At 39.2% G+C, this 26,336-nt stretch overlaps 2 protein-coding genes across 2 annotated transcripts; both read right to left on the reverse strand.

Moving 5' to 3' along the window:
• Positions 1 to 703: 703 nt before the first annotated feature.
• HTATSF1 (HIV-1 Tat specific factor 1) lies at positions 704 to 17,596 on the reverse strand. Its single transcript, XM_015105010.4, has 10 exons — positions 17,393 to 17,596; positions 16,951 to 17,191; positions 15,155 to 15,335; positions 14,423 to 14,470; positions 13,812 to 13,966; positions 11,688 to 11,851; positions 10,415 to 10,514; positions 4,426 to 4,515; positions 3,514 to 3,651; positions 704 to 2,986 (listed from the first exon to the last, which is right to left on the reverse strand). The coding sequence occupies exons 2-10, from the start codon at positions 17,134 to 17,136 to the stop codon at positions 1,724 to 1,726; spliced, it is 2,325 nt and encodes a 774-aa protein (XP_014960496.1). The 5' UTR covers positions 17,137 to 17,191; positions 17,393 to 17,596; the 3' UTR covers positions 704 to 1,723.
• Positions 17,597 to 21,604: 4,008 nt separating this feature from the next.
• Positions 21,605 to 26,075, reverse strand: BRS3 (bombesin receptor subtype 3). The gene is given in 3 exon segments (NM_001009215.1): positions 21,605 to 22,082; positions 23,570 to 23,921; positions 25,501 to 26,075. Coding segments are annotated over 3 exon segments (1,200 nt in total). The 5' UTR covers positions 25,935 to 26,075; the 3' UTR covers positions 21,605 to 21,668.
• Between the last annotated feature and the right edge of the window lie 261 nt (positions 26,076 to 26,336).

The raw sequence follows: 26,336 nt of genomic DNA on the forward strand, positions 1-26,336 counted from the left end.
AGTATCACCTCATAAATTATTTACCATTTTACAGCTGTTGGTGAATTTTGCTTCCAGGATGTTTATGTGAAAAGAGTATGAGTATTTGATATAAACCAAATTAATGAGCAGGGGAAAAGAAGTTAGAATGAAAATGGCCTCCTTCTAAGTCTTAGAGCTAATGTATATTGTAGTTACGTGTTCCATTGTGTACAGAAAATTAAGCATTCTTTCCTTTTTGTTTAGAAAAACAATTCTCCAACAAATTACTATAAACTGTGAAGTGAAAGTGAAATCACTCAGTCTTGTCAGACTCTTTGTGACCCCTGGATTGGACAATCCATGGAATTCTCCAGGCCAGAATACTGGAGTGGGTAGCCTTTCCCTTCTCCAGGGGATCTTCCCAACCCAGGGATCGAACCCAGGTCTCCTGCATTGCAGGCGGACTTTTTACCAGCTGAGCCACAAGGTAAACCCATAAACTGTAGTAAAACACAATAAATAAAGTGTTTAAATACTTCTGCCTTATCTTTAAAAGGAACACTATTTTGGTGTGCAATTTTTCTGTTTAACTTTCTTCACCTCTTTCACTGATTTGTCCCTGGTGAAAAGCCTGAAGATTTTCAACAGATCCCAGACATGAACTAAAAATTTCTCAGAAAGTTGGCTTGAAGTACAAGTCTTTTCTGTCTGAAGAGGGTAATGATTACACTGACAGACGGTATAATGAAAATGCACCAATGCAGTTTATTTTAATTCTAATTTATGAGAATAACTTCTTAAGTGCAACATCAGAAGTCAATTCATCAATACTGAATTTGGAAAGCGCAATCAAGAAAAGAGCCACATTTTTTTTTTTTATTGGAACTACACAATTTCCATAGTACTAGGTACCACGATTCTAGAACAAAATCAAAAACAAAAATCTGAAGTATGTGTGACAATAGTTCTTAAACTCCAGGAGATCCACACGAACTGCCCCAAACTGGATACAGAAGGTTGCGTAGTGTACGTACAGATTTTTCTGGGGAAAGGTCCTGTAACTTGAATCACCTTCTAGAGGTGTCCAAACAGTAAATGGTGGAATTCTAATCTCCTCCATATTTTCAGTAATGGAAACTGTGGACTTTGGGAAGTTCACCTTTACACATTTAAGAGTGAATTTTCATGGGAAGAGGGTAGAAAAAAGTAACTTGTGAGGACTGGGGAGCAAAAAACTCCGAAGAGTTCTTTACTTCATAAGTTTTAGTAACATGTTCTGGTTTAGAGAGAGGAAATGGGGATATCAGTGGTAACATCATAAAGTGGAAGCAAGGAGACACCTACAGGGATTTTTCAAGGCCTTAAAAAAAACCAAACGTTAGTATGAATAAAGCAAGAGCAAGAATTAAAAATGCAATTTAACTCAAGTACAATTTTCTGTTTCTGCATATCAACAACTTTCTTTATTTCTGAATGTCACAAACTTCAATCAGAATACTTTAAAAAATATTATTTTGCATGCACTTAAGAAATCTGACAAAGGACGAGGAGCAAGTTAACTTGCATTATGCTATGGAGTTTGAACTGAACAGCCAATGAACACATATTTAAAATCATTAGGTACAGGTAACCATGAACACTTCACTGCATTAATCGGATGGCATCCTACCTCTATGCACACGTTCATGTAACACTACGAGTAATTACCCTGCAGCAGAGGCAAAATGGAGATGGAATCTCCCTAAAAAGCAAGTTTAAGGGATTAAATAGTGTCGTCATCATCATCATCATCACTACTGAGAACAAAGCTGCTGCCTGTGGACAAGGGCCCTTCCTCCTTAACATTCCCTAGGCCACCCACAGTCCCTCTCTCATCCGAATCTTCAAACAATTTGTCACTGGAGTCGTCATCAAACAACTTCTCGTTGGAATCATCATCTTCAAACACCTTTTCATCTATGTCTTCATCTTCCTTTACATCTCCATCTTCCTCATCTTCTTTTCCGTCCGAATCTTCAAATACCTTTTCATCTGCATCATCTTCTTCGTCTTTTTCATCAGCATCTTCAAGTTCCTTTTCTTCTGCATCTTCTTCGTCCTCTTTCTCATCTGACTCATCATCAAATACCTTTTCATATGCATCTTCCTCTTCTTCCTTTTCATCTGACTCTTCGTCTAACTCTTTCTCAGAGCCTTCTTCATCAAACACTTTTTCAGAGCTGTCATCTTCGAATTCTGATTTTTCAGACTCATTTTCGTCTAACTCTTTTTCCGGAATGTTTTCATTAAATTCCTTGTCAGAGGCATCTTCCTCAAAACCTTTCTCAAGGCCATTTTCTTCTAACTCTTTCTCAGAGCCATCGTCAAACTGCTTTTCTGAGCAGTCTTCAGACTCTTGTTCTGAGTCGTCATCTTCAGAAGCCACCTTTTGGGGGCTGGCCTCCCCCTCAGACTCCTTGCTGGGGCCTTCTTCTTCAGACTCCTTCTCACGGCCGTTCTTGTCAGGATCCGTTTTGAGTTTCTTCTTTTTGGATTCTCTTTCAGGGACAGTCTCTTTTGACTCTTTGTTAGGATTACCCTCTTCACGCTCTTTCTCAGGGCTGCCTTCTCCAGACTCTCTCTCGGGGAAGTCTTCTTCACGCTCTCTTTTGGAACAGCCTTCCTTAGACTCTCTTTCAAGGCAGCTCTCTTCAGATTCTTCTTGGGGACCTTCAGCTTCTTTCTCAGGGCCACTTTCTTTAGCATCTTTTTCAGAAGCAGCTTCTTCAACTTCTCCCCCATCTTCCATTTTCTCAAACTTCTTTTCATCTATAGGTTCTTCAAATGCCATTTCAGTTGCAGCTGCTTGAACATTTGTTTGAGATGTGCCAGGATGCTCAGAAAAATGCCTAACTCTAGAAGGCCCTGCCCTTTCTGGAGCACGGATGGAATTTGAACGCTGTAGGCCTCTGTTGGCCTCGGGAGCATTGAGGAAAGCCTCCCATCCTCTCAGCCTTTCCTCCCTTTCTCTTGTGGTCTCCTCCACCTGTGTACACATGGAAACTGCTGTTAAGAGGTGTTTTAGGCCAAAAGAAGTAACAACGTCTTGGAACATTTCTAATATTGCTCACAGTACTCTGATTTTATAAGGTATCACTTCTGGGAAATGAAAGCAATTCCCTATCTTCACTTTCCAAACTTTACACCTTAATTTAGCAGTGCTGATCTTAAGATCGTTTAAATAAATGCCCAGTGCCACAGCACTGCAGAAATGTCTCATCAATTAAAAAGTTAATCATTGAACTGTCTGTACTTTATAAGACAGAAAAGAAGAGAAACACTTTAGCTTAATGCCTTCTTTCCCTATTGCTGTTCTGAGCAAGCTCAACACTTCAGACTTATAAACTGAAAGAATGAAGCATTTTTCTTTCCATACTCTCAATGTAAAGGGTTATTTAAAAGTACTGTTACATTAAACAGATTACACATAACTGAAAACTTACATGAAAACTGCTAGATCAGTATCTGTTGGAATGAAACAATTCATGTGCCCTTGACAGTTGCAGAACTCACCTGATAATCCGTAGTTCCATCCCATGCTTGGGCAGTGATTTGACGCCCACCAAACCACCTTCCATTGAGGGTTTGAATACAATAATCAGCTTCCTCTGGATCCTTAAAGGACACAGAGGCCACACCATCGGGGTGTCTCTAGAAAAAACAAGGAAGATAAAAGAAGGAATGAACGAGAAAACTGAAAGAGAAATATACACACGTGGCAAAGTAGGGCAGTAGTATTTTTTCTGATCATTTAAGCTAAAGATTTTATGTATGAAGTCTTTCTTTCCATTTACTCCAACCAGTGACAAGCAGCTAGCTACTTCTTTAGCCTAACTTTGTCTAGCAAAAACCAAGCATGATATACTTGGAAATGTTCCTGCTCATAACAGTGTCAAAGGAGAAGCAGAACAGCATGGTTGTTAAGAATGTGGACTCTGAAGCTGAACGGCCTTGGGATTAAATCCTGGCTCTGCCATTTAGCAGCTAAATGACCTTGGGCAGGGTGCTCAATTTCTAAACTCTCTCATCTGTAAAATGGGTAAATAAATAAAAATTAGGTAAAATAGCATGTACCTATCTCAGAGGATTAGGAGGATTAAATGAGATAACATGTAAAGTAACTGTAGTTTACAATCAATAAATGTTGACTCTTTTACACTTTCACCTGGCCATACACTCACTCGAGAGTGATGACAAAGGAAAATAACCAAGGCATAAGCAAGTCTATCAAAGTCTTGGCTTGTAATCCATGTTCATCTAATTATGCTATCTAATACTGCTAACAGACCACCACCACTAGAGAGCAGACCTACTACATAAAAACATTAATATAAAAAACTTGGAGGCATACTGACATTTGGTAATAACTTACTAAAATGGAAAAAAAATTGCTTTAGGAATCATTTGTTCAAGCCACGAACTTACATCAAAGAGAAGGAGCTTCCTAATTTGTCCGAACTTTGAACACTCTACTCGAAGGTCTTCTCTGATTTCATTCAACACCAGTGGATCATCCTACAAAAACACACTCAATGAAAAGGGGTTTTCCCCTTTATAAATCCTGAGAATGAAATTTATTGCTTTGACAAACCAACAAACAAAAGTTTTGCTTAAGGTTATTAGCTATGTTTGCCTGCAGTCTACAAAATTAAAAAAAAAGTCAAAGTCTAAAGAAGTTAGACTATCACATCTGCTGCTGCTACTACTAGTCTGCCTGGCTTTAAGATCGGGAATGGACAAGTATGGTAGGCAGCAATGGAACGTCCAGTGGTAAAGGAGAGGGAAGAAACATGTCAGTGAAAATCCCCAATACTAGCAGCTGTAGCAGGTGAAGTCCTGAGGCATATATTAAGTCAGAGACTAATAATTCTTATGTTCTGCATCGGCGTCACAATGACTGTGAAGATGAAAAACCTTTGCTTTGTGCTTTGCATAGATTCCTATTTACCAAAATGTTGCAAGGAGGAGACATATATCCTTTTCATTGACTGAAGTGAAGTGAAAGTTGCTCAGTCGTGTCCGACTCTTTGCGACCCCATGGACTGTACAGTCCATGGGAATCTCCAGGCCAGAATACTGGAAAGAGTAGCCTTTCTCTTCTCCAGAGGATCTTCCCAACCCAGGGATTGAACTGGGATCTCCTGCATTGCAGGCAGATTCTTTACCAATTGAGCTATGAGGGAAGCCCTTCACTGACTGAGTGTCCTACAATCATTCTTTGTGCTTCTGAGATTTTATTTTAACTCACAGGGTAAACCTCCCCTATAAGGATTCCTGTTCATCTTGCTTCCTACCACACTGCAATAGAAACCCACAAATAAGGAGCTGCTGTTAACCACACAATAAAAGCACGCACTTAACTACTGCTTTATTGCAACTATGAGTCTATTAAGAATACTCAAACACTGCTGCTTCTAGTGGTCTTGAGTCCCCCCTCCCCCAACAACAAAAGGATTTAAGATTTCTTGTGGGAATTAAATTTTCTTCAAGTTCAAAAGCATGAAAAAGGCTCATAAAAAGTTATATTACCAACTTGAATTTCAACTACATAAAAACATATACAAGGGTATCCTATCTACTAATTTCTATTGAAGCAGACCTAAACACTTTTTAGGAAACATCTGAATCCTCACCAACTAAAGAGAACAGCAAAAAATGACAAGTGGCTTCTCCTTCCTAAAGTTTGTCAAAAGGCAAAAATAAACAACTGGTAGGCAGTTACTGAAATCAAATTTAAAATTAAAACTGTAAAAATCCTATAAACCTGAGGCTTCTAAAACTATAGCTGGCAGGACTCTGGATTTCTCCCAATTATAAAATCTAACTCTGGAGAATATGCCAATTTGTTTTATATAAAATTCTCAAACCTGAGAGGAATGGGGAATGGAACATAAACTCTATACTCATTTGGTAAAGCCACAGGGTGGCTTCTAGGGATGTGTGTGTGGCAGGTAGCTCCTATCAGATTGGATGCTTTCTGCAAACAGGAATCTCCCTTGACTGAATTTCAAATACTTCATAGAACACAGCACAGTTTTTTCACACAATGAACAGTCGATAAAAACTTTTTCAGTTTGATAAACTGTTCCTAGTAACTATTTTTTTTACCAAAGGAAATCAGAATTATATTAAAAAAAAAAACTGTTTCTAAAATATTTGATGAATTTAAGCATGATTCCACAATTCTACTGTGGAAGGGAGGGGTGCATCACTGTCTTTGTTTGTTTTTTAAAAACTTTTTTGTTTTTATTTTTGGCTGTGTCAGGTCTTAGTTGCAGCATGCAGGCTTAGTTGCCTGGTGGCATGTGGGATTTCAGTTCCCCAACCAGGGACTGAACGAGTGTCCCTTGCATTGGAAGGCGACTGTCAACCACTGAAGCGCCAGGGAAGTCCCTGTCTTTATTTCTTTATCAAAGCCTCAGTGCCCTTCCTGAAAGAACATCAAATTTCAGCCAAAGACTTCCCAGACTTCTGTTTTCATTTTTACCAGCTTGAAAAACAAATATGTCTTTACTGCTATAGTATCATGAGACTTAAAGATAATAACCCCTTCCCCTGGTTAAGTATCTTTAACTTGGCTAAGCATGAAAATTTTCCAAAGACAGCTCTTCGCAAGCAACAGACCTGAGACTAAACTCAGACTGTTAAGCCGAAACCTTTCGCATGCGACACTCATAATTTTTTTCCAGAGTGGTGCTTTGTTTTCCCAGGAATAAACCGTATTTCTCATTCCTTTCCAATCTAAACCTATTTAAGACAGTAGCCAATAACCCCATGTAGCTACTGAGCCCTTGAAACGTGGCCTGTCCAAATTGATGTGGGCTGCAGGTGTGACGTAAATACCAGATTTTGAAAATTTAGTACCAGAGCGGGGGGGGGGGGGGGGGGAGAATGAAACATAGCTTATTAACATTTTTATGGTATATGCTAAAATTATAATACTTGGATATATTGGGTTAAATAAAATTCATTATTAAAATTTACTTCCCCCATTTCATGCTGTATTTATACTGTGGCTGCCAGAAAAATTTAAGTTACACATGTGGCTCAGATTAGACTTCTATTGAACAGCCCTGGTATACACAATGAGAAACCCACCTCTGCATCTGAGTTTCGGTTTTCCATCTTTTAGTATTCAGATTTGCCAGGCATGATTTTTTTTAAATAAGGCTTTGAATTAAACACTGAAAACCCCCTAAAGTTACATTTAAAATACTAGCCTTCACTGTTCACCCTGATACCAAAAAGTATTTCTAGGTATTTTGCTTCTAGCACTAATCAACTGTTTGGAATAAAGACATACAGGCATACCTTGGAGATACTGCAGGTTCGGTTCCAGACCAGCACAATAAAGCAAATATTGCAATAAGGCAAGTCACATGAACTTTTTTGGTTTTCCAGTTATGTTACACTATACTGTAGTCTATTAAGTGTACAAAAGCATCATATCTAAAAAAGATATGCCTTAATTTTAAAAATACCACTAAAAAATGCTAACCATCATCTGAACCTCCAGCAAGTCATCATAGTAACAAAGATTACTATAACAAAGACTATAACACAAATCACCATAACAAATATAGTAATAAAGAACAAATATGAACTACTGTGACAATAACCAAAATGTGACAGAGAGAAAGAGAGTGAGAAAATGCTACTAGAAAGATGGTGCTAACAGGCTTGCTCCACACAGGGTTGCCACAAAAACTTCAATTTTTTTTTTTTTTAAAAAGGTTCAACCCCTGGTCAGAGATCTAAGATCCCACAAGCCACATGGTATGGCTAAAAAGGAAAAATAATAATGATAAAATAAATAAACTGAAATAATTACATGTGGCTATAGTCTACCATACTGGACAATCTACTACAGTGGACAGACCTATACTGATACACTTTTACATTCAAGCCGATGAAACACTGAGCAAAAAAACAAAAACTGCTGACAGGCTCTCACCAAGCTGGGCAGACCACACGAGACCAGGTAGATGGGCAAACAAAGACAGCACCAAGGGTTTCTCTGCCCAAGAACTCTGAAGCCCATCACTGCCCTTCCCAGCCGCTGTGGCACAGCTGCCTGAAAACTTTCCTTCATTTGCAAAGATGCTAAAGAGAAAATATTCTATCCATTGAGTGAATGAAAACACTCTGCCTTGTGAGTAAAAGGGGTTTCATTCATTCTTTCACTTCTTCAGATAAATATTGAGGGCCTTCTGTGTCCTACGCACTGGGAATATAAGAGCAAACCAGGAAGACAAGAGCCCTGGCTCTCACGGAGCTCATATGCTAACAGATAAGATCCAAAGACTTCAGGTAATAAATGCTATGAATAAAAGAAAACCGGCTAATATAAAGGCTCTATAATTCCACAGTTTATACTAAACCAATAAAGACTTTCTTTTTTAAACAATTAAGAACTGACAAGCATAAAATTTCTATCCTTTAAAACATCCACTGGAGGGAATTTGTAGGAGTCAAGGAAGAATAAATGTGGCTTTTGGGAGGAAAGATTATTTGTTAAGCTAGGAAAAATTAAGTCTGCCCAGGGTGATAGCTAGACTTAAGTGTCTCAATGAGCAAGGCAGGAGGCAGAAACAGGTTAATCACTCAACAGACTTTAACTTACAGAGAGCCTGGATACTTAATAAATTAAATATACATTTATGTTCATGTTCAAGTGTTAGGAGTATAGAATGTTGTGAATCTAGAGGTCTCCAGTCACAGAAATTAATAGGTCACCTAACTAAAAAAATAACTATCTGCCAAAGAAATAGAATGTAGATGAATCACAGGGAATTCTGGAGTTGTACCAAGCAGACTAGATACCATGATCCATCTATACATGCCTTTCAAAGCCCCAGCTGGGAGGGACAGCATTTCAAAAAGCATTTAGTGTGCCTGTGAACGTGTGTGGGCTTTTTTTGGCCAACCTTCCAGCTTGAGGGATCCTAGTTCCCTGACCAGGGACTGAACTTGGGGCCCCCAGCAGTGGAAGCTCAGAGTCCTAACCACTGGGCCGCCAGGCAAGTCCCTATGTGCATTAAAAAATAACAACAACAACATAGTTCATTATCACTGCAAGTCTAAACTGGCTCTGTCATATTTCAAGATTCTTCAGGATTCGAGACAGAAGAGACACCACACAGTACTAATAGACCACATGTATCTTCTCGATGACCTCAAAAGATACAGGCTTCATAGATGCACAGTAAATCTTATCACCTCACTATTTGCAGAGATGGAGTTTCACAGACCATTTTGGAGCTCTCTAAAAGGGGGGTAAAATGATATTGCCACTCTGACTCTGTTTCAGTGCACAAAAGGAACAAGAGTGGGCTTTGATAGGAACAAGAACATATGCAAACTGTCTGGAATTTTACATTACGAACATTGTTTTCTTATGTGTAACTTGTTATCATTAATTTCAGAATCCAGGCAGAGAATAAAGAATTGTTCTTCCATGAATGATCCCATGAGTCTAGGCCAAAACACACAGATAAGAACAAGACGCAGAATGTAACACAAGGTACCCTGATGGCAACTAATATTCCTTAAACCTCTCTAGTAGCTCTTCTTCCTTTATTCACTTTTATTTGCTGTTCCTAGAATTGTCCATGGACCTCAAGTATTACAAAGTCCTCCTAATAGCCACTAAAGGGTTTTGTAAAAATTAGATTCTGAAAAAACAACCTCCACTACTCAAATGTCAGGGACTGTATTTCACTTGGAGAAGGAAATGGCAACCCAATCCAGTACTCTTGCCTGGAGAATTCCATGGACAGAGGAGCCTGGTGGGCTGCTCTCCGTGGGGTGGCACAGAGTCAAACACGATTGAAGCAACTTAGCACGCATGCATGCATTGGGGAAGGAAATGGCAACCCACTCCAGTATTCTTGCCTGGAGAATCCCAGAGATAGAGGAGTCTGTGGGCTGCCGTCTATGGGGTCGCAGAGAGTCAGACACGACGGAAGTGACTTAGCAGCAGCAGCAGCAGCAGCAACAGTATTTCACTAACCTAAGATTTTTTAAGGATCAAACGTTTAGCACTAAAGTGAGGTTTTCATTTCCAATTGTGAAACTGGTCCTCCCCACCAAAGTAAGCCTGTATTGTTGAACTGTACTTAACATCCACAAGTAACTCACAGAAATCTTTTCAAGACTGTATTTTTATATAGCAGCTGCCATTTGGGGCCACAGTATGGGTATTAGCCTGGTTTACTTGGGATATGACTAAAAGAACACTGGACTAAACCTGGGAAAATCTGAAACCTTCAATTGATTCTTGGTTCCATTTTCCAACCATGACAACTCATGAACATGCAGGATGTGACATGAGAAAGATGCGATGAGGCAAGCTCTGGGTTCTCTTGAAAGAGAGAATATCTGTGTTTCTAACCATAAGAATACTTCTTCCTACCTCAAAATCCATTGGATGAAACATGTTTTTGATGATGACAACTCGCTCATGGCGCATTCGGGATGGGCCAGCTCGTCTCTCAGGTCTCCAATCCAACTGCCTAATGTGACAAAGTAGGAACAAGAAGTTGTGAATTTCATTTCAGACTTGTTGGAGAGAGGAAAAAAACAAGCTATAAATATAATCCTTTACTGAATGCTTAATAATGATAATTATTATTTGCTTTCAAAACAACAATGTGTATTTTAGTCACAGTTACTGCACAGCTTTCTGAAATAAAGACAATCGGCAGGTGATAGATGGACCCAGTATCTGAAACGCCCAGAGTAAGTATATTTTTCAGAACTGCTGTCTGGTTACAAACATTCCAATGAGACTCCTGGAAAATTGGTAATTATTTAGTATTTACGACTATCTAGGAAAAGACACTTCGAGGCCAAGGAAATGTTCAAATTGTATTAGTTTCTAGGTATTTTATAATTATAAAGAACAAACAACTGCGTTGAAATATGTAAAACTACTCTGTTACAATCTTAAATCTTACTGGTTTGTCTATAAAGTGCTTAGGTATCTACTTTATTCCTATAAAAACTATTGGCATCACAACTAAATGCTTTTATAACCATTTTACCATTAGTTTAAGTATAGTGTTAGAAGCTTTACTAGAATTCACCCTGATCTAAGTGCTCATCATTTTGGCTCATTTCTTAAAAACAGCATATTTCAAAAAACATTAAATAAAGTAATAGAAACTTGATGACATGTATATATTATATATAAACACATAGTACATAAAAAATGATAAAGCTTATAATTTCTAACTCCTACTAACAAGTATGAATGTAAAAATTTAGCTCCTGGTATGCTGATTCCATCCACATTAAAAATGAACTAATGGCTCTTGTATATAAACCTAAAACATCTTATTTAATTTGATATTCAACATTTTCTGTAGAGATGGCTTTAGTTTATTTAAGTTCCTATTGTATTAAAAATGAACACCCCAGAAAATGCAAAACACCGTCACTACCAAACATCCTGTTACACAGATTACTGAAGGTTTCTGAGGATCTAATAAAAGTTTAAAAAAATTTTGTTTTATATTGGTATATAGTTGATTTATAATGTGTTATTTTCAGGTATATAGTAAATGAAACTCTTTAAAAATAATCTGTAGGCATATTTGATGGAACAAAACTATGCAGTTATTACCAAAAACATACTCTAGAATATTTATACAAAATCTTTCAAAACAGAAAAAAAAACCACCAACTTTTGTTGCATAGACAGCTTTTTCTTGTAGTCTTTGCACTTCTTCTTCTTCTTTGAGGCGTCATATTCTCCCTTCAACTGAAATTTTGCCACCTCCACATGTAATTTGTAGCCTCTAATTTCATCTTCATCCAAAAGTTTTAATGCCAGATCCACAGATTCTCTCTTTGTAAAGTGAAAACAAGTTACAATCAGTAAGTTACACACTGAAATGAAACTTTAGGAGTGTTTTAGATGAATGATTTGACTATACATAAAATAAAAATTTAAATGTAACTACCTACATGGGAATAAAGAACTCCAGAATGCCTATCAGGAAACTTGTATTTAAGTCACAACTGTCCCCAACCGGTTATATGAAGCTAGGCAAGTTATTCAAGCTCCCTGAGCCCCAATTTCTTCATCTATAAAATGGGAATGGAAATGCGTTCTTTGCAGAGTTCTTGACAAAATTAAAGTTATACCATTACTGGAATAGCAGTTTTGCCTTTTGGAGTCTCGATTTCTCATCTGTATAATGAGGCAAATGGACTTGCGTGATTTCTAAGGTGCACTACAGTTTCAAAATTCTAAAAGTTTCCTACTTAAAAGACTAGATGACTCAAGAAACTGGGAATAGTTTGGTCAGCCTTTAATTTTTTTTTGTTCATCAATTAAAATGTAGGTCTGTGATATACTAGGAAGATGATTATCTGACAACTTGAACATTACACACATGTGTGGATTCTGGGTCCTATACAAAGGGGGCAGTTGTCAGCTCTGCACTGATTCAAAGATCTAAGGAAAACTCAAAAGGACAACTGAATTCAGCCACACAATCAAATATGGATCCTGGAACAATTAACTATGTTATTCTGGAACTCAATTCACTGGTTTGGTAATCCTGTACTTTTATGGGTCATAAATTTTATACAAAAAGTTTATCAAAACCCTACTTTTCTTTTTAAAAAATTGTAAAACTCAATGAAACCCCCTAAGAGACTCTTCACAGATTTTTAGTAAACCCTGAAGAACTTATTAAGTGTTCAAGTTCCTTACATTTGAAAATTACATAAATATCTTCCTATAATGGTCATAGTCTTGTATGATCCCCATTATGTTCAAGAACGAGGTCAAAAACCTATCTTTCCCAAAGCTGTCAGCTTACTCTTAGCCCCCTCTGATTTCACTGAAATGCTGTATACTCGCAACACACTTGTGACATTGACACTGTTTTAACACTTTGATTTCACTTTGTAATTATTTTCAGGTTCCATGACATATGTTAATATGCCATCATTGTGCCCATTTCTTTCATACCCCGCAATAATGCATAGTAACACATGCTCCTAACGTGACAGGTGTTCCAAAAATAATGGCTGCCTTGACACTGAGCTTTCCCCTTTGCAATTTATGGTACCATGAATACATAAAGTTCTGCAGATGTCTGTTAATACCATTCTATCTTCTCTCTCATTCAAAATATATTTCAAAGCACTAAGCTTAAGTTATCACTTCCTTTACGGTTTAATTCAGGGGTCAGAAAACTTCTTTTGTAAAGAGCTGGGAAGTTAATATTTTAGGCTATGTGGGCCATGTGGTCTGTGTTGCAGCTACTCAACTTTGCTGTTGCAATGTGAAAGGAGGTACAGACAAATGCATAAATGAAACAATGTGGGAATGTTCCAATAAAACTTCATTCACAAAGACAGGCAATGGGCAGAAGTTTGCCAAACCCCGGTCTAACTCATTCCAATGGGGGAATAAAATGTTAGACTTTCTTATCTTTGTGGCTTTTTGAATGTGTTCTGCGTTGATTACATTCATATACTCGTAAAGAGATCTTTGCAGCAAGAATTCTTTTAAGACAAAAGAAGCACTTCTGTCCTATGACTTACATAATACCTTGACTTGGTAACACAGTTTCTTACAAGAGCACGTGAATAACTTTACAACATCGTTTTTTACTAGAGCAAGTAAACAACTTTATCAGTGTGATACACACAGGCACAATCAGAAACAATAGTTTTATTCCCATCCTGTTTTGAATAGCCCTCACCCTTGGTTATCAACTATACAAAATTATAGCCCTGGTTCCTGAGCTGAAAATGGAGATAGAAGAAACTTCCATGACCATATAACTAACCTTCAAATAACAGCAAAGTCCATCTCCTTTAAGATTTCCTTGATTATCTTTGTAAAGCTTGACCTTAAATTCTTCTGTTTGAGGATCTCTCATAATAATGCCAAACTTTGACATGAGCTGTATAAATTCATCCACTGTAATGTCTGGAGGCAAACCTGTGATGTTAAGGAAAAAAAATTTTAAAGGCATCTATAACAAAGGTGAGGGTTACTTAAGTTTCTACTAATTCAAAATCTGTAACTTGGATAAATGATAAGTGCACCAAAATTTTGGTTTTCTAAAAGTGTAAAAATCTCACATCTATAGACTTAAAGAAATTTCATGTTTACATTTGAATACATACATACTCATTTGAAATATACATACTCAGGTAACTGCTGAGTTACCTACAGCCATCAGAAAGGATGGCATGCAAAGTTATATACATGTACTTTTTCTTAGTTTTATAAAAAAAAAAAAACATATTCCTCACTAATGTAAATGGCTGAGCAAATAAATGACACAATGGTTAAAAAATAGAATTCAGAGATATGGAAATCTAAAAATAACTTTGTGGAAAACCTCAAAATCAAATATTTTCTATTCTAAATGTGGTTAAAAGGTATACATACCAGATACATAAACATTTGTATTTCTGCCTTCTTCAACATGAAACCATCCTAAAAATAAAAATCGAGTTAAAAATCAAGTAAAAACACATGCAAGAAAAGGTAAGAGTCCCATTATGAAATCCTGACAGTGTGGCAGTTTCTCAAAACTTCCAGAAACTTTTTCTTACCCTTGAATAAGACAGACTAAATCAAATCACTGGCTAGTTTTCAAAGTATTTGAATCTTTGGACAAGTAATTCACTTCGGAGCCCTGTCTGAAAAAAGATGGCTAGCTTACCTCGGTTCTTTATGAATCTGATACTACCTTAAAAAAAACCAAACCTTACTCTTGCTCTGACTTTAAGCCTTGGCATAGGTTGCTTCTGACTCCAATCTACTGTCAGATCTGGCCAAGCTGAAGCAAAATTGACTTGTTTAACTTAACTGGAAGTACCAAAAAAAAAACCAAAAAAAACCCAAACCAACCATATAAACAGAACTTTAAATAATCTTCTAATAAGAATTCTGTTTTGGAAAGGAAGAAACTGAGAACTGAACTGAATTGAAACAATCTGCTTGATGCCTATAGGTTAGTGGGAGAGCCAACACATGAACCCCAATAAAAATAATAATAATTAAAAATACCCATCTTATGATTCTGTCAAAGTTATAATTCTCCAAAAAGTAAATACATATACACATACTCATATTTTTAACTTTTATACTCATGTTTTGCAAGCTAAATCTACTTGCCTGATTCAGCCTTTCTCTTTTCTCCCTTCTTTTTCAGATCACTGGGTTCAGGGGGTTGTCTTTGCGGAGGTTCTTCTGCAGGCCTGGCACTGACATCTTGGATACTTGCAGTAGAACTCGATGCGCCATCGTTAGAAAAGCCATAATTGGCCTGATATGTAGCAATGAAATCTTCAGTGATCTAAATAAGAAGTTTAGTGCACACACACACACACATTAAAAAATGATTTCCTACTGTGAAAAGTTTACACTGTATTAAATAACAGTATATTCAGTTATACAATGTCACATTTGAGTGTTTCTGTGGATAACAGTAATTAAAGCATATATGAAGAACAGTCACCTACATAGAAAACTGTGCAAGAGAATAAAAAAATTAAGACATGGGTACTTGGATTATCAACACAAAAGTCTGAGATACTATTAAAGGCATTTTAAGTGATGTTGGCACCTTTCCTAGTTGTTTCATTTGTAAATTACTATCTCTGTAGTCTACTTGACGAAGACTACAAGTATATATAGCAAAGGAAGTACCAGATAACAATAAACAGAATAAAAACCAACAGTCAACTAATAATCTAACAACAGAATCAAATTTTCTTTTACTATACAGATGAACATAAGGATATGTACTCAAATCACATTATCATTTAATGTCAAAACAAATCAAGAACAAATCCAACTCACATCCATCCTCCTGGCTCTTAGAGAAAAGAACAATTGTACAATGAAACAAATGTAGTTATATCTTCCTACCAGTCAATGTGAGGCACACATAGGAATGAGGAAAATTTTGAACTTGGAAGTTTGAAGTGGTATGGGTTCCATAACATAAAAAGATAGAGCCAAAAATTACTATACTATCAGACGACTGTTGAAGTACTCAGAAGGCTGAAGAAACCAAATCTGCACTCTAGCTGGCACCACCAGTACCCAAGTGAAATGTTAAGTTTAACAATTTAGAGGGATTGGAACATACACACAAATAAAAATTGGGAAAGAAAACAGTTTAAATAAATAATTTAAAAAATAACACTCAAATTACACAATGCAGACACGGTTTGCATCACTGGCTTGCAAATCTATTAGTGTGCGATAAGTATCCTTTTTTTTCCACCTGTACCACAAGACTTTGATTAACAGGGTACTCTGACCAAAAAGTTTACAGAACCAAGTTTAACATCCGTCATTTTACTTCCAAGCTGAAACTGAATGCTTAAAAATTTACAGGTACTCTAAATAAATAGGCACAGATCCTTTCCATCCAAATTCTGTGCTCCTCCTGTCATATTCCTGTAGTGATATGGTTCAAATATACGTGTCTAGGACCAACTTTAGTAGGAAAGAAAAAAAAAGATGCAACCTTTAATCAGTAAAAATTTACCAATTTATCAATTTTTTTCAACTCAAGAAGTTGCATTTTGCACCTAGCACATCAGTTAACCATCTGAATTCCTAGGATAAGATTGAGACTGCCTTGAGATTAACATCCATTGAATTTGCTCTTGATGTTTTTCTCTTTGCAATAAAAAGCAGTCACTGACATAAACCAACTGCAACCTTCATAGATAAAATTAATAAGGCATAAAAAGGACTTAAGAATTAAATTACATTGAAGACATCTTCCTAAAGATTTCCGTTCCTTTACACGTCGGTTCTGCCACAGACACAACAAAAAGAAACGTCACAACCAGAGGGGCTCTAACCCAGGACCTCAGCAAAGAAAACGTGAAAGGAGCGCCCCGCGAGGCTGGCCAGGTGGGCCCGCTGTGCAGCGGCGCCCGGGCGACTCTTACCTTGGGGAACCAAGCCTTCTTGTCTAGGTCCCACTCGTACGGGGTGTCAGTCGGCTGCTGCCCGAAAGAATCGGTTTCTCCACCGGGATCTTTCTCGGTGTCGTCGTCCTTGGTGTCTCCGTACAATTCTTGCATTCGCAACTGCTCATCAAACTCGTCATTCGCATCCAAGTTGTTGCCGCTCATGTTGCCCACTTAGCCTAGAGGCAAGGTCCGGTCGAGCGAAGAGGCCGAGCTGATGCTGGAGGGGAACAGAGAAAAGGAGGTTGGCCACACTCAGCTCGCTCCCCACCGCCCCCCGGCCCGCCTCCCCGCGGCGCCCCAGCAGCCCCCGGGAAGTCAGGGCCACTCGGCGGCCGCACCGCCCCCCGCTCCGCCCGCTGCCCGCCCGCCGCGCGCGCGCGCGCGTCGCAGGTCCCGGCCCCGCCGCGCCACCGCCCACCTGATTCGCCCCGCCGGGCCTCGCCGCCGCTGCCCGATCCGGGTCGAGGCGGGAGCGCGCACGCGCGCCGCCGCCGCCGCCGCCGACCGGGTCTGAGGCAACTGCGGCTCCCGCGTCAACGTCTGGAAACCACTTGGAAACCGAGGCCCGCTCAGGATGACGAAGTCGCCATTGTTGGCGCGTCGCGTCGTCGCGGGGCGCACCGGCACGCCCCCAGTGGCGTCAGTAGGAGCCGACACGGGCCAGAGGCGTGGGGCCCCGGGGGCGGGGCTCCGGGAGCTGCGCTGCTGCCGAGCGGAGATGCTCAGCAGGGCTGTCCTGGCGCGGGGGCCGCGGGGAGCGCAGGGCCTACGGCCTCTTGGGAACGTTGGGCTCCGCGGGGTCCGCAGCGGGGCGGTAGCCCAAAGGCGTGGGAAGATTCCCACTCGGCCGGCGCCGGAGCAGGCGTCGAGGCGGCCGCCATCTTGGGGGAGTGGACGGGACAGGCGGGACAGGACGCGCTGCGACAGAAAGATGCGCCTCCTTCTCCCAGAGGCCCCTCCTCCGCGTGGGAAACGAGTCTTTCACTTGTTTCGTGAAGACTTCCCTAGGAGAGCCGGGTTAGCCCGAGCTGGTAGTACAGGGTCTGATGTATAGTGCGTGTGTGGTGAGTGAATGAATGAACGAACGAATGGTGAGTGGAAGGACCAACCTTCTCTCCAAGTCTCTGCTCCGTCCTTTTCTTTCTGGTACCTTCCTCAGGCTGGAGATGACTCTGGAAAGGAAAGGCAACAGTTGCCTGTCCCTTGTTCTCCAAATTTCAGACTTGCTCAAGCTACAAATCTGAAACTGTAACATCCAGTGTACACACCACCTTTACTGCCCCACTAACGTCGTTTTTTGATGTTTTAGGAAAAAAGTGCATGTGATAGAACTTACATGCATATTTATAGTGTAGATAACGAGTTTTATTGGGCTCATATACGTTTTGCTAAATATTTCTTTTAGGATCCAAAAATAGTATTCAGCTGTTTTCAGCAATATGTTATTGAGCTTCCATTTCATTCCTGAATAGGTTCACAGCATAGGTGAACTAAGCAGTTCATAGGTATACTAAGCAGTCCTGCTGCACGTGACTCTGAGCGCCTGCTGTATCCACAGGCCCTTCCGAGCAGGTGGCCAAAAGTTGATGTTTAGCTCCTGTGTGACCCAGTTGGAGGCCTGTGAGGTGACTTGGTAGGGTAGCCCCGCATTCTAGACTGAGTTTGACTCACTGAGCCAGTAAGCCTCTCCCAGAAAGAGGGACGAGTAGGAAATGTGGGCATGGGCAGAGTAGTCTTCTGTGGCCAAGTTCCGTATGGGTGAGAGGAGAAGCTGAGGCAGTGATAGAGGGTCATTGAGTCACCACTATAGTGGAGTTGGGAGCGAAACATGCTTGTAGCTATGATAGCATTCTGTTTGGCCATTGGGTCCCACAGTTTTGTTGCTACTGTTTAATGCTATTGTCCCTATGCGACCTGGTTCCTACTTTTATTTCCTTGTGGATTCCTAGAATTCAACCCCTAGTAACTGAGTTAATCTGGAAGTGTCTCTTTATAACCTGTTCTCACCCCCCCCCCCCCCCCCCCCCCCCCCGCAAGATTTTTTTTGCAAGAAACAGTCCAGGTAACAAGCAAAAGCGGGGAGGGCTGGATCCTTTGTTATTATAAAGATAGTGGGTACCTCCTGAAACTCCAGGACTGGAATGTAGATAGGCTATACAAGGGCCTGCTGGACCCAGGAACCCAGAACCCAGTCAGCTGGCTTCTCCCTGACTGTTCTCTTCATCCTTCTCTTGTTCTCTGTGAAGGGTGGTCTGTGCAGTATTCCTGGCATAATAGGCCACCAGCTTCTTGGTGTATAAAAATTCATTAACCTACAAAAGCAGAGACTACCTGGCCAGAGGAGTCACCTACCTGGCCTAGGAAGTCTTCCTGGAAAATGACTGAGTTATACCAAACTAGGGATTTTTTTTTTTTTTAATGGCCCATTCAGGCTCACTCTGTTGGGGAATTTTCCTCTCCCCATTTTCTGTAATCCCAAGACTTAGTGGAAATAAAAGTAACTTCTTTTGACAAAAAATGTGATGGATCCCTGACTTAAGATGGTTATAATTGCATAAATTATTTAAACCCAAATTTGCTATTGTCAGTAGGAATGCCAGTGTTCGATGTTTTGTGGTACTATCAACCTCAATGACAAAGACTTAATCTAAGTTTGTGACTTTGGTTTCCTGCTTTGTAGCAGGAAAAAAATATGGTCCATTATTCTAAGTCTTGGGTCAGGGCAGACCCTGAGTAAAATTGAGAAGTATACAAAATTTATTTTTCATGTGTCCTCCCCCCACCCCACCCGCAATTTGGGAGCCTGTCCAAAAACAAAGAAATATTCCATAGTAGCTTTTCTGAACACAGTAGTCAGTGTGAAACAAACTGTGGATTTCTTGTAAGGTTAGCTCTGACAAGGATAATCTGGTTTTTTTTTTGAAGACCACCCCCTCCAAAACAAAAAGCAAAGCCATGAATTTTAATCCCAATTAAATCAGTTTCTATCAGATCTTTAAGTTACCTAGGGATTACTCAGGATGAAAAAATCAAGTTCTTTGAGCTCTAGTTTTATCAACTGCTAAAAAGCTTGCTTAGCTTTTATTATCTGGTACTTTTGTGAAGTTATTTCTAAAATGTTATTCTTAGGAGAGTAAACGTGTAATTTTTACCCAGAGTAAGGAAAACAGTAAAATATTTTGGAGTTTGGGAACTTGAAAATACCCTTTGAAGTTAAAATGCGTTCTCAGTGATATTCTGTTAGAAGTACTGTTTTTAGAATATAAAGTTACACAAAGTCATTGAAAACTTTATTTCATATTTATTTTTCTCCCCACTTATTACAACATCCAACTCAAAACAATATTAAGACAATTCTAACATCCCCTACTTTAAGTAAACCAATTTTGCTTAAATGTAAAGTCTAGTGTTAATACTATATCCCCTTTAGAAGCCACATCTTTAAGCAAAAATTCACAGTTACACAAGCCATTTAAGGAAAGCTCAAAGCTATCAAAAGCACACCCCAAAGTCAAGTTTTTGAAAATACAAATTTAACTATCGACAGTTAAAGGCTTTAATTTGCCCCAAGAAAACATTTTCTGAAACCACAGATCTAAAACTGACACATCTATTGACAAGTGTTTTGAAGTAATATTTATTACAACGTTATAGTGTTAGCAAGTAGGAACAGAGGATAGAAAATCAGAACCTTCCATCTGATTTCCAAGGGCAGAGATTAATTAGGTCACACTCTTATTAGAGGACTTAGGCACACATCAGTTTTAAGATAGTCAAGCAGAAAGATGATCTGATAACAACTAAACACCCAGGTGTTAGGGATTCCACGTGGTACTTCTGCATTTTTTAGAAAGAGGGCACTGCTTACCAGAAAGAAATGATTTTTCTCAAAGGATGAATTTCAGACAGTGACAACCTCACAGATTTTTTGACAGGGATCCTTCTTTGGAGCCCTCAAATGACACTAAACATGGCCAGTGATTCTGCCTATGAAGGAGACAGGTTCTTCACAATATCTGTGAATGATAACTTTGCCCAAGTATCAGTCAATGGGAGTTGTAACTCCAGAACTACCCTAAATGAGTAAGTGCTGACCTAGTAAGGCAAACACCCAGCCCCAGATCCTTACTTAACACTGACCCCTCAACACTGTCATTGCCATTGCACAGCTTTAGTTCCAATGGAATAGAGATTAATGGAAAAGGGCAGTCAAGAACAAATTGTGTGAAATTTTATTTTTTAGGACTTCATTTTTTTTAAGAAAATTGCAGAAGAGATGTTTTACCTCTCTTTGATCCCCTTTTCATATGCAAAGTATAATCTCTAGATTTACACCACATAATAAACACAAACACAGTTTTATGTAAATCACAAGAGTATATGAGAAATAAGCATCAGAGATGTGATGGAAACATATAAAGTTTTTAAGTGCCATGTGTACTTCACTTTATCTCCTATTTGGCCTCTGACATAGACAAATGTGTCACTATACCTAGTGGGGCTCCATTTTATTTAGAAAGCCCAGTAACGTTAATGCTTGTACACTGAAGAAAACTATGATTTGTCAAATTCTTCCCTCCTAAGATGCCACCACAATTTACAAGCCATTGAAAATTCTGACACCATATACCTACGCATAGCTCAGAGTTGAACAGACACTCTGGGAGGAAAAAATACCATTTTTAATTGAAAAGCTAGACTCTGTCATCTTCCTTCTTCACACTGCAGCCAGTGAATGGGGACACACTAATTTCAGACATCTGAGTGCTTGCAGCACCCGGGACCCTTCCCATCACTGCTAGGTTGTCAAGAGGGGTATTAGCAGCAGTAGGGTCAGGCCTCCCTGCCTTGCAACAGAATAATTGAGCTTTAAAATGCTGCTGGAAGGTATTGCTCAGCCAGTAAAGAGCAAAGGGGTTTACACAAGAATTGCTGAAAGCCAGAATCCGAGAGATGATGGTGACAAATAAGTGAACGGTAGAGGAGTCCATATAGGTTTGAGAAGTGAATGAGCGGTAGAGATACAGAAGGTGATTCGGCAACCAGCAGAGAGCAAAGAGAGCCACCAGCACCAGAACTGTTTTGGCAATTCGCTTCCGGGATTCAATCTATAGAGAGAAGAAAAATGACAGCAACAGCAACCAAAAACCAAGAACCCATCGACAAACAAAACACCCCCAAAAAGAAAACACTGAGCTGGCAGAGATTTTAAAAAGCCATTTTCTAGATTAACTGAGAAATTTATAGTTAACAGGCTGGTGTCTCTTTGCACACGCAAGTGTGGGAAGGCAGCCTGTGGCTACAGAATACAGCAAGTGAATTGACATAGTAACCTGTGATGTTGGTCTCTGATTAGCTCTAATTCAGGCTCCTGTCTCGTTTTGAGATACTCTAGGGTGTCTCTATCTCAAGGAGTGTTGTGGAACCTTTGAAGATTTAATTTTATTAAGAAATAAATGCTGTACAAAACTTTTAACTGCATCAGCAGAGGCTGACTAAGTTTGAACAGTCTTTTGGGGATTGTGAAAGTTGACAAACTTGTACCTAAAATTGTTTTTAATGTATAGGAATTCTACCCATATAATCAGGGGAATGAAAACCAATGTGCCATCCTTCATATATGAAAATAATCCTACCTACACCTCTTAATAAGAGAAATGACCCCAAAGAAGTGAAGGCATTGCCTGTAGTCACAGATAGAGCAAAGAAAACTGTTCACATGGGCATGAAAATGCAACTTTATAAAATGGTGAATAAATAAATAAAATACAACTTTAGCCTCCTGAGCTAGCCTCCTGAGCACCACTGTTGAACCAACTGAAAGGACTAGCTTGAAAAAAAAGCACTGAGCTCTCCATGTACTGGTCAAGAGGTAAATGGAATCATCTCCTACCCAAGAAAGATAGAAATCCTGTTGGGCTTTTTTTTTTTTTTTAAATTAAGTGGAACAATGTTTTGTCAATATTCTTTTTATTCCATTCATATTTATGAGAGGAGAGCACACCTGGGTCTTGCAATGGTCTTAATCAAGCTACTGTGAGTCACTGTGTTCTCTTGCCACTGGCGCTGGGTCCCTCGAGACCCTCTACCCCCAGTCTGCTCATCTATGTGTAAGTGGTTTGCATTGAATAATGTTATGGCTTCTTGCCAGTTCTACCATCCTGCGTTTTTCTATCATTCTGTTATACTTTCTAAAACAAAAGATGCTTCACTTTATAGTCTCATCTTGTGTGATGTTTCTCACTGTTCTATGGGGTGAATTTTGACTTACCCCAAACTTCAGCTGCCCCTTTTCTAATAATAACAGTCCTACCATTTACTGAACATTTACTATGCAGTAGGAACTATGTTAAGCATTTCATATATATCATCCAGTCCTCATTTTCATTTTATACATGAGGAAAGTGAGGCTCAGAGAAGTTAAGTAGCTTGCTCAAGATTGTTCAGCTGGTATGGAATTAAATCCTGGGTCTGACAGACTCCGGAGCCCATGATCATAGCAAAAGTATGATACCGCTATTATATTTATTGTCCAAAGGTACAAAATGAGGCATTTCCCTTCTAAATACATGCATGAGTCCTGATGAATACATACCTGCTTGCGGGCATGCCTTTGTTCCTCAGTAGGTATGTTCAAGGTGCTTTTGTAAAGAGTTCTAGCAATCAGAGAATAATAGACAGAGATAATCGAAAGTGGAATAATGTAGAATACTAAGAAGCACAGAAGAGAATGTATCTCTTGCAGGAGCCTCTCAGAAACAGGGTAAGAGGCACACGCTTTAAATGTTACATTTTTGTCAGGATCTTGAAAAGTATATACATTTGAAAATATAGCCTCCGGTAGAGCAATGATCATAGACACGATCCAGATGCAGCCAGCTTTGGCACAGGTCTTCAGGATGGCATTGGGGGGCTGACGCTCCAAGGGCTTCACAACTGCCTTGTATCTAGAAACATATAATCACAGCAAAAGGCAAAATCAATATAAAAATGACAGAATCTAAAAATTAGAAGTGACCTTAGTGATCATCCAGTTGTACCTCCTATCCATATGTATATAACCAACTCAACATTAACTAGCTGAAATTGGCTAGGATTTCCAATACACATAATACATCCCAGTAATTTTTATTTATGCTAATCACTTTTTCCTTTTATTCACTGTTGAGATAGTCCAGATTTGCAATTTATATGATTTTCTTGTAGATCCTCTATTTAGGGCAAATAAATATTTTTTGGCATGATTTTGTGTGTGATGGAGAGTAATTCATTACCTGTGTATTACCTTAAGTGTTCTAAAAGACTTCATTTTTAAGTAAGTGACTGATATTAAATCTAATTCTCCTTTCTTCATGAGTGAGCAGACATCAACCTTACTATAAAAGAATTCTATGAGTTTATGCAGAAAAGAGGAGAGGGTTAATTTCTTCCCTGTTCAAATGCTAATTTCTTGCCCAAGCCAATCTGTAGGTAGTTTCAGGGCAAGGCAAGGGTGAAATCGAAAAACCCTATACCCATCCAAAGATGCTTCCTTATTCTGACAAATCTACCTCAAAATCTATATAGCCTTTAGGTAAATCTGTCCTCAAACAGAATATAAAACCAGTCAAAGAAAATTCTATAAAAGACACAAGGAAAGATTTTCTTCCTCTCAGATCCTGGAATCTGAAGAAGCTTTTCCTTCTGGTACCGCCAGACATTGATTACTTACCGGCTTCTCGCAGGCTTTATAAAGCATCATTTTAAACATTTGGAGCCTCAATTTTTTTATGCTTTCACAGTTATTATTCTACAATAGGCGCACAGAAAAACACAGTACTTAGGCTGAAAATATCCTAACAGAGTCCAAACACCCTGACTGCCAGAGGTTCTCATACACTCCATTCATACAGCTCTAAAAGTCAACCGGGATTAATTTATGTCTCTGGAAACGAGAATGTCATTGAACGCTTATAGAAAAAAAACAAATACAATTAAGTCACGACATTACATTGAGTTACCAGGAAGCCAAAAGCCTCGCCGTTTTTTCACCATTAATTAATTTGATTCATTTCAAGTAAATTAGACACATGTATCTTTTTAACCATTCTTCCGGTAGACAGTAATGTATATGCGGTCAATTTCACACCTATGCTGATGTTTTAATGTTGACAATATTGCACCACTAGGCTGCACTCATGTATAAAGCAAAAATTGTTTTTCTTTTTCACCTGGAACAATTTGCCTTAATAAACTGAGGGGAGGGGGGAGACCGTTCGGTATTCTTTCAAACAAACAATTACAGTTCAAAGAAAATAAACGATCCCCGAAGCACACAGTTTCAATCTCTCCTCCGATGCTAACACAGAAATTTTAACATTCTCATATCAACTTTTATTTAAAATGCCTCCCGATTTCCCAATCTTACATCCCGGTTACAGAGTGTGAGAAAAGCAGCAGAGTAACCAGTAAACGCTACATACAAGCTTCCCTTTCTTTTTGTCTAATTTCACATCCTGGCAAATAGAACTGAGAAAAGAAACCCACCTGTCAGCACTGAGAATTGTTAACGTGAACACTGATACACCGACAGAAGTGAGCCGGATGAAAGAGAGCACCTTACATCCAATTCTTCCGAACAGCCATCCCTCTGCCAGGTAGTGGGTTACATCGACTGGCACACAAGTTAGCAGAAGTAAAAGATCTCCAAAAGCCAGGCTGGTGATGAAAATATTGGGAACTGTTTGCATGGATTTGGTCTTGAAAAAGACTTTGATGAGAATAGCATTTCCAAGGATGCCCACTGAAATGATCACGGCATAAGTGATATAGATGGCACACAATGCTTCTATTCCTGGAGAGTTGTCTCCGGTCCTTCTTTTATTTGTGGAATCATTAGGGACGACGGAGCTCGATGATTCTGTGTCATTTGTGGTTGAAATTAAAGTCTGATTAGGTGACTGAGGCTGCCTTTGAGACATTTCTTCTAAAGCCTATGCCTTGAAAATTTCTTCTGCTCAGTTCAAATGTAGTTGATTGTCACGTCTAATGCCTACGTCTAGTAATGAGATGGTAGAGGAACAGAGCAGAATGGCAGGCAAATCCAAGACACTCAGATACTCCTTTCCTTCAGTTGTTCTGTGTCTCCCAGCATGCTTGGCTAAATGCTTACTGATCTGGCACTAGAGGGTGGGAGGTGGAGGAGTTTTATTGACGTTTCCATGACAGAAGGAGGGGGGTATTGGAAATGCTCTGCAGTTGCTTATTCTTTCCTGTTGGGGAGTCTTAGGACTACCCAGGTGTTATTAAATAATACTTATTGTATACTAGAATCACTCTGCTTCCATATCTAGCCACGAAGATCTGTATGGATTTTGTCAATT

Source organism: Ovis aries, chromosome X (genome assembly GCF_016772045.2).
Source record: "Ovis aries strain OAR_USU_Benz2616 breed Rambouillet chromosome X, ARS-UI_Ramb_v3.0, whole genome shotgun sequence".
Taxonomy (NCBI): Eukaryota; Metazoa; Chordata; class Mammalia; order Artiodactyla; family Bovidae; genus Ovis; species Ovis aries.